Source organism: Channa argus, chromosome 1 (genome assembly GCF_033026475.1).
Source record: "Channa argus isolate prfri chromosome 1, Channa argus male v1.0, whole genome shotgun sequence".
Classification (NCBI taxonomy): domain Eukaryota; kingdom Metazoa; phylum Chordata; class Actinopteri; order Anabantiformes; family Channidae; genus Channa; species Channa argus.
Genome location: NC_090197.1, coordinates 47,869,359 through 47,878,546, shown reverse-complemented (window position 1 = coordinate 47,878,546; position 9,188 = coordinate 47,869,359). Strand labels below are relative to the sequence as shown.

General features: G+C 39.4%; 1 protein-coding gene across 1 annotated transcript; it reads right to left on the bottom strand.

Moving 5' to 3' along the window:
• Window positions 1-658: 658 nt before the first annotated feature.
• hells (helicase, lymphoid specific) lies at window positions 659-8,682 on the bottom strand. The gene is made up of 23 exons (XM_067528307.1): window positions 8,406-8,682; window positions 7,857-7,954; window positions 7,526-7,644; window positions 7,289-7,411; window positions 6,498-6,539; window positions 6,376-6,409; window positions 6,161-6,219; window positions 6,026-6,067; window positions 5,652-5,879; window positions 5,337-5,519; window positions 5,098-5,241; window positions 4,541-4,737; window positions 4,243-4,336; window positions 3,996-4,157; window positions 3,314-3,456; window positions 3,032-3,176; window positions 2,854-2,937; window positions 2,568-2,687; window positions 2,267-2,383; window positions 2,028-2,187; window positions 1,836-1,932; window positions 1,628-1,704; window positions 659-1,318 (listed from the first exon to the last, which is right to left on the bottom strand). The coding sequence occupies exons 1-23, from the start codon at window positions 8,411-8,413 to the stop codon at window positions 1,230-1,232; spliced, it is 2,565 nt and encodes an 854-aa protein (XP_067384408.1). The 5' UTR covers window positions 8,414-8,682; the 3' UTR covers window positions 659-1,229.
• Window positions 8,683-9,188: the final 506 nt, after the last annotated feature.

Genomic DNA, 9,188 nt, shown 5'->3' with positions numbered 1-9,188 from the left:
CTTTTCCCCAACCAGTAGTGGTATCATAAGGTCAACATTTTGACTGCAAAGGTGCTGTTTAAAATAACAGTTTTGGATAGTTTTGAATTGTCTGAGTCAACCAGAAAGCAGTTGTACACCACAGTATGTGTGCTATCTTACCTGCATCAACAACATGGGTAAAAATGCCTCAAAACACCCTGAAGGACATTCAGGAAGACAATGGTTCCCAATTGTAAAGCTCAGCAATCTCATTCCCAATATTCAAAAAAACTGAACAGAACTCTTTCGCACGTTCCTATGCACTTAATTCTATCAATAAATAAAACAATATCATCCTTTCTGTTCTTTCTTGAACTTGCATCTCATGAAATGTAAACACTTTTCTGATAGGACTTTGCTTTCAGGTTTTCTCCTTGACTTAAATTTTTGCTGCCTTGTACTTCACTTGTAAGTTGCTATGGATAAAAGCGTCTACTAAATGACTAAATGTAAATTTTAATGTAAATATGGATAAAAAAAAACTATTTTTTTTTTTTTAAATCTGTGATAAAGGCTTAAAAGTTTTGAAATGTAGCGTAAGTCTACTTGAAAGAAAAACTAAAGCATGAATGAAGCAAGAATTTGATAGGACAAATATTTTTAGTAAAACCTGGAAGGAAAACGTCAACACCAAAAATACCAAATGATAGTTTATTTACATAAAAAAGACAAAAGAACATATATGCCTCTGCTGCATGAAAGTGCTTTGATTACAGCAAGATCATCTGTTTTGAATGGTCAAATAAAAATTTACTTTACCAGATCACAGAGCTTTGTTTTGCAAAACAAGTGCATGTAAAAAGGGAACAAACTTCTAGCGGAACAAAATAATCTTTCTTGTGAAATATTACTGAACGTGAAGCCGTCGGTACTGTTGTCCTATAATGAAACATTCTGTCCTCATTGTTTGGGGTGAAAATTATCGAAATTTCAGTGTCAGTCTTCTAAAAACCCAGTGTCAGTCAACTCTTAAAAAGGGCAGTGGTTCAATACCATAAACTATTTTCAGAACCAGAATAGTACAACAGAAATGCTCCTCAAACAGAGTACGATCAAGTCAGGAAACATGCAAGACAAAAATAAAGTCTACAAACAGCAGTTTCAGGATATATTCCTGATGTTTCAGTCTCCACTACAAGTCTTAGCAGCTGAATTTGGACGCAGCTATATTTTTTTGTTCTGGTCAGACATTTAAATGTGAATATTTCTTAGGTCAGTGTGATCTCTGACGACTCCGCAGCATCGATTACCCTGAAGACTCCTACCTTCTCTTTCTTCGTGCTGCACTTATCTTTATCTGAAAATACAAAGAAGACTTTGTGTAAGCTCACTCACTATAAAAGAGTCAAACAGAGTCATCACAAGCAGATTTTATACATACTTCAATAATTTTTTTTAAATTTCAATGTGGTGGAAAAAAAGACTGATTTCTGCGAAATACTTTCTCTGTGTCACATGCTACCAACCTTCACTGAAAACAAGCAGTTTCTTCCCATGTATAGATGCATGTACCTCAGACAATCTCCCACTGTTTGTTACGTGCGAAATAAACAATTGGCACTTGTTGGGAGTGAGCATTAAATAACCCCAGAGTGATGCACCTTACCCAACAAGTCACTGCGATCCAGTAATATCTCCAGGTCCTTGTCACTGATCACCTTCCCCCTCGATGCTTTCACCTCCCTAAGTGGGACAAAAATCAAAGCAAAAAGTGTCATTCTCCACTTACTCAATGTTGATTAAATAAAAACAAAACTCAATTTTAGTCTTTCCTCACAGTCTACAAACACTTGTTGAAGTATATCCATTCTTACTTTTCAGTGCCTCTGGCTTTAAGCAGATCCATCAGCTCATCCAGATCAATGCAGCTTTTACTCTGGTTCAGTTCTGCTTTCCCACCTTTGAACTTATCTGTGGAGGAATGGACACAAGAGAAATGGATTACTCAACAAAGGCATTTGGAAATTTGGTACATGTGCACGTCTCAATCCAGTGAGTTCACTCACTCTTGTGTATCACCATCTGCTCCAGCTTCCTCTTGGCGGATGCCCTCTCCAGGATCTTCTGGTCAATAGTGTTGGCTGTAACCAGCCGGTACACCACCACTGGTTTGGTTTGCCCGATGCGGTGACAGCGGTCCTGAGCTTGCAGGTCTGCCTGGGGGTTCTGAGAGGGAAGGGAAGTGTCACCACACATACACATAAACATGAACACATATTCGACCTGATCTTTAATGTTTACCTACCCAGTCACTGTCAAAGATGATGACAGTGTCAGCAGCTGTCAGATTGATGCCCAGTCCTCCTGCTCTTGTGCTCAGCAGGAACAAAAACACTTCGGGATCTTTAGAAAATTTGGTCATCTGTATGAGAAGCAGAATGTGGTGAAGCAGAAATATAGACGCTTCATGTCTGTAATAGTCTCTTTAACTGCTGTGGAGGGCAGCAGTTTGACTGTTTGCCTGTATTTAATCTGCATTAATGAAAAACATAATTCAAGCTTCCTTTACTGCACCATTTTCATCAGCTTTATTCCTTAAAACTCACATTTTCGTCTCTGTCGGCATAGGACATGCTGCCATCCAGTCGGCTGTACTGGAAGCCCCTCAGATAACAGTAATCCATTAGAACATCCAATATGGAAGTCATCTGACTGAAGATCAGAACCTGGAGAAGCAATCAGACATCCAGTAAAAGTCAGAAATAGGCTAGGATAGTCTAGCCATGTATTAAAGCAGCTTACTAAAGCAGTTCAATTTACTGGGAGCCCAAACCAGTGGGGTTACAAGTCATAATAGCTAGTTTGAAAGACATGGTTGGTGTCCTGCTTCACCTTATGTCCCCTTTTCTTCAGTGCAGGCAGCAGTCTGTCCAGAATAAGAAACTTCCCAGAGCTCTGCACTAGCTGCTCATCAATCTGTACAGAGAACAGTGTTAAGAAGGGAACATGTCATTCATCTGCCTGTAAATCAACATGCTGTACATCTCAAAGTTCAGCAGCTGCGTTTTACCTTAAACTCCTGTGTGGCAGGGTCAAGGGGGTACTCCACCAGGTAGGGGTGGTTACAACATCTCTTTAACAACATGAGGATGTTCTGCAGCTTCAGGTTGATCTGAGCATCCAGAGGACTCTGGACATCCAGTACAGGAGGGGAGCTTAAGGAGAGATGATGACAGAGAACAAAGCTTTCAACACAGATAAACAGCTAAAACAATCTATGAAAATAAATCCTGTCAATAGCAGTATAGAAATAAAACTGAAGGACCATGTTATTTTTGTGGGCAGTGCTGACCTCTGCTCCTGCTCCTTGCGGACACTTTCCAGGTATTTCTCCAGGTCATATGGCGTTTCTTTATCTGTCTCTCTGTAATCTACCACTTTTCGACTGCGACGCTTTGGCCTGCCGCTTGGCGTCAACAGCACAGGAGCATCCACCTGAAAAAAAAAAAAAAAAAAAAAAACAACACACAACACAGAGCATCTTTCAATATCAGTGTTCTAATTGTTTGACATGACTTTAATGGCTTACTTCAGAAATCAACAAGGACAAAAAACTTTTTTTTTTTAAATGGTCTCAAACTTGTTTTTAAAGAATTTTTAGATATAGAAGATAAAGAAAAATAAGACCTCACTGTAAATTTTCATTTAGGAATAACGTTTTTTTTTTTTTTTTAAATTAGCAAATGTATTTTAGATTTTCACCAATTCAACTTAAAATTCTTGTTTTTATTGTCACTACATATAAAAAAAAAATATTCATTTGACTCCTAACAACAAAAACAGTCATGTTGAAAAAACTTTGACATGTCATACTTCAAGATTTTTAATCATTGTCACATTGGAAAACTCTCCTGCAGAGCATCTTGACACTGGGATTAATTGCTTCATTCAGTATTGGGACTCCAATAAAATCTGAGAGACAGATTTACAGTCCAGACTTTAACACTACATTGGGGAAAGACTCAGTGTATTACCTTTTCCTGGCCCAGCATCTTGGCAATGGTCTTGTTGACCACAGCGGTGTAAAAGGTCTCCTGTTTGGCTGTGAGAGGAGCGTAAACAATTATCTCTTTTTTAGGAGGAACCTCCAACGTCACATCTGATTTTAGCCTTCTCAGCAGGAACGGAGTCAGAATCTGAAACAAAAGAAAACCTTTAACCCATGCACAAGCTGTTTTTCTATATCCACAGAAACTTTAGAATGTGGAGTGAGTGACAGACCTGGTGTAGCATGCTCAGGATGTTCTGCTCACGCTCAGTAGCCACCACACTCTCAGCTTCCCCGAGGGTGTCGATGTCAAACCACGACTCAAAGCTGTAATAAACATGTCAACAACAGGTTAAACAGCACCTAGAAAGCCATTAAAAGTGCTTCTCATAATCAAAATCTCCAGGAGGTCATAGTTGGCAAGTTATTTTCAATTATATTTACAACTTCAATAATAAATAAAAAGCTGCTGTTGTGGCTCAGCGTGTCTTTGAACAACAGCAGTACTGGGATTAGCCCGATGGAAATCACCTTTTGAGGTCATCGAAGACTTCTGGCAGCAGGAAGTTGAGGAGCGACCAGAGCTCCGCCAGGTTGTTCTGCAGCGGCGTGCCCGTCAGCAGCAGCTTGTTGTCGGTGGGAAGGGTCTTCAGTTCCCGCACCAGTCGACAATTGAGGTTTTTAATCCGGTGCCCCTCATCCACAATCAGGTACTTCCACTGGAAACGCTACAGCAGAGAACAGATGTGGTCTGGCTCCTCAAAGTATACTCATGAGATACGTCAAATAGGTCTTCAACTATCTATTATTTTCATTATACAGTAGTCTAATGATTATTTCAATTAACTGATTGTCTGTTAAAAATGTTTTAGGTTTTATACAAAATATGCCACACCTCTGCCCTTTCCTGATTAATGAGACACATACAACTATAGTAATGCAATAACTGACCTAATGACGAACTATATATAACTACACCCACAATATTATCTGACACATATGTTTCTTATTGTAGAAGCCACATTATCCGTCACCTGTGACATGCTATAAAAACTATTTATATAGCAGGGAGTAAACAGGAATTGTACCTGCAAGAACTTCCTATCAATCATAGAGATCTCAAAGGAGGTGACAACCACAGGACACATGCTGAGGGGTCCCTGAGGCCTGCGGATCTGCTTCAGCAGTTTGGCCCTCTCTGCCTGGGGGCCGTGGTAAAGCAGCACAGACATCTGGACACACACGTGAAAACGGTCAAACTGCTGAGCTGCACACTCTTGATTAGGTTGGTGTTTGTAATTTTCTTATTTTACCAACTAGTCCTCACATCAGGAGTGAAGCGCTTGAATTCACTGATCCAGTTAGGCAGAGTTGAGAGAGGGGCCACCACCAGAAAGGGGCCCATCACCTTCTTTTCTATCATCATGGCGATGTGAGCAATACACTGAATAGTCTTTCCTAGTCCCATCTCATCAGCCAGGATCCCGTTAATGCCATTCTCCCACAACATCTAAAAACACAAAAGCAACACCAGGGTGGTTTTCTAGAACATCTCAGGTGAAATGAGTTTCAGCTGCAGATGAAGCTACCCTTACTGCTGGAACCAACTAATAAACGAATGGCTAAATCCAGTTCTACTCACCCTCAGCCACTCAATGCCTTCGATCTGGTACCACCTCATTACCCCTCCGGTGAAGAGCTCTGGCTGCTGGGCAGGGACCGGCTGGCCATTTACATTCCTGTGAGGATCCAGAAAATGCTTGGCATTGTCTCGCACTGTCTCCGACAGACGGTTCTTGATGTCTTGGTTGGAGTCGCTCATTTTCTCGATATCCTCAGCTTCTAATTTCTTCTGGGCAGGTGCCTCATCCTAAAATCAGATGTTTGACATGCTGTGTTCAGTGACCCTACTTTTTAAAACGTATCCTACAGCCTACAGCATGCAAACATCCGTACTGACATGTCTTATCCCACCCCCCAAAAATAAATTAAAAACAGAAAAAGGGGAACGGTTACCTCTTCTTCCACTTTTGGTTTCTTAGTTTGCGACATGATTTCCTGTTGACGAAATCAAGCAGAACCAAGTGAGACCCTCAGCGAAGGGCTAATGTACCAAGCAGACAAAAAAAAAAAAATCAAATGTAGCCTTACCTCTTTTGACATGACATCTGATATTTTGTAGTCTTCATTCCTCTTCCTCTTCTTTTTATCTATATCAACGGGAAACAAACATTTATGGAAATGTAGTATTTAAAGTTTACACAAGGTTTAGTCACATAAAATGTATTTTTATTTATTAATTGTATGCATGTATTGAACTGTATGGCTTTTCATACGGTATAGGATTCAATGTCAGATGTTCTCACCTTTCTCTGGTTCTGCAATGTTTGTTTTTTGCACCTACAAGACAAGGCTTATGTTAATAAGTTCAACAGTGTTTAGATGTGATGTACCTATTGTCTTATTTCTGTAAAAACCTCACTCTTACCTTGCTGGCCCTCTTTTCCAGTTTATCCTTCCTGAGTTTCTCCTGAAAGGGTTAATTTAAAAAAAAAAAAAAAAAAAAATGAGTGCTAGGAGTCGGTAGTGATTCTGTTTGTAGCCTGCAGGTGGAAACGCAGCACGAGTATTTCCTGCAGAATTTCACATATAGGATACACCTCCCAAGTCTCTTAACAGTATCTCCATTTTCCTCACTTGCATTTCAAGCTAGATTTAGACTTCTGTAAAGCCTACGCTGTAAGTAACACAAGACCTGCTGTGAAAATGTATACTTGTGTTCAGGAATGTCTACATAGCTTTGCAGTTACACTGCCATAATGCCTTTTGTAATTAATGATTGAAATGGCAGTATTTTAGACACGTTTACTACTTCTACCCATTACAACATTATTCAGAGTAGAAAATCTTTCAGCCTGTCTTATCCTGACTGTATTGTACTTAAGTAGAACACTGTGCTGGCGTTATGATGCTGGTTTCAGTTCAGTCAAACTAGCTGCAGAAACAAGTCACTAACAGGTTTCCGATACAGAAGTATATCTGTCTGGTCAGAGACTTCTGTAAATGGAGCTCTTGTGTAACCTTACTCCTTACAGCAGGAACAAGAGGTTTTGAGGACCCCTTCAAAATAGACAATTTGAAAGCGTTTAGGTCAAGCAAAGATTGAGGAATGATCAATTAAGAGACTTGGTAGATACCTAAGGTGTTCACACACAAACACACACACACACACACACACACACACACACACACACACACACGTGCGCAAACACACTCTACCTCATTCTGTTGTTGCTCCATTTTTGTCAGCAAAAATTTAGAGTAGATGTTGCTCTTCTGAAGAAGATGCTGTAGTCTCTTGTAACGCATGTCACGTGAATCCCTCTCCCATGATTCACGGGCCTTGACAATTTCACATTAATGACACACATCACAGTTATGGACATGATTATTGCCTGATATCATCTTAAGGATTAGACTGAAGTTGAATACATTTACCAAAGCAAAGAAACACACCTTTTCCATCAACTCCTTTTCGTTTTTCTCGCCTTTTTCCATCAGCTGCTTCTCTTCTTCTTCCATTTCTTTAGTGATGATCACTTCAGAAGTTGTAGACTCAGACTTCACGTCAACATCTGCATAGAAACATTGACAGTTAAAAGGACGGCTGGGCTAAAATCCCCACACCTCCTAAGTATGTTTAAACCAACAGAAACAGTTTCAATTCTTCTGAACCATTACATAATAGAACAGTGGGATAAAGAACAAGATGAAAGGAATTGTTAGCAAATGTACATTAGAAGAATAAACAAAGATGCCCTGGGGGTTACAAATTTCAGGGACTGACCACTGGCATCTTCAGTTTCCATGGTTGTGCCCAAAGGCTTCTCCGATTCATCAGGTTTAGGACAGTGAGGGGATGCACTTCGGCTGTCTTCCTTCACACTGGCAACATGATAGAGAACACAATGAAATCCATTTTACAAGCGCAGAGAGAACATTTATATATAATATAATATATAATATATATATAAATATAATATACCATGAACAGTGGGTAACCTGGAAAGTTACTTCGTACATTGATAAAACATCAACAAACACGTACACAAAAATTCATTATCTTTAGAGACAAAATATTTAAATGTGACCACATTTGGGGTCAGTTAAAGAACTCGTACGTTTCAGTTTCCCAAGCAAAATTTTAATAGCTGAATAATGGGCAGGGGGGGGGGTTCAGTATTTGTATTCTTGTATTAGGATATTAACTGTAAATGAGAAATAACCATATTCACTTATTTGCTAGTCCATCGTTCGACAGATCAGATCACTCATACTCAAGCATTCATGTTATAGTTACTGATAGAAAAGTTATAAGCGAAATAAATGTACTTACCAGCTCATTGTTTCCAGCAGTGAAGCAGACAGTCGACACTTTGTGGAATCTAAAGTTAAAGCTTATTTATTTTTTACACAACCTGGTTATTCACGCTTGTCACAAGCAACAAAGCTAACCTTGGGTAATACTTGACCAAACTAGCTTGTTAAGATAATATGTTATTGACGGTTTCTAACATATACTCCTAAAATGTGATTTTATCTGCACACCTGTAAAGTCACACAGCCATAGCCCACGATACTCAGCTCAACGAGAGCGCTGAACAATGAAAAGCTCCGACATACAAGACGGCTATGTCCGAGCAAAACCATTCAAAATAAAAGACACACGTCACCGTTACGCTCTAAAACAGCTGAGGAGATCTTAAAAGTCTTTTATTTTGAAGAGACTTTTGACGCACTTGGCCCTTTTCCCTATAAAACTCATCTGCCTTGAAGCAAATGGAAGTTTTATTGTGGGCGGGACTGCTCCATTTCGCGCCAGTTAGGACGAAACCACTGCTTCTTAAAACAGGGTGGTTTGTAAAGTAAGAGAGGACATACTAGAGTATTGTAGGGCTGCATTTGTAAACCAGACTAAATATAACACATTTAAATACTTAAATTAAATGAAAAAGGTAATTTTTGAAATACATTTTATGTACGGACAAAACAGATTCACATTACAATCACCCCTCTAAGTGGAAACAGGTGCTGCAATTGATTTCCCGCGAATGTAGTTTGCCGGAAAAAGGGGGACAATAGAATAAAATTTCACTGGAATTAGGTTTTATTTGCTTAA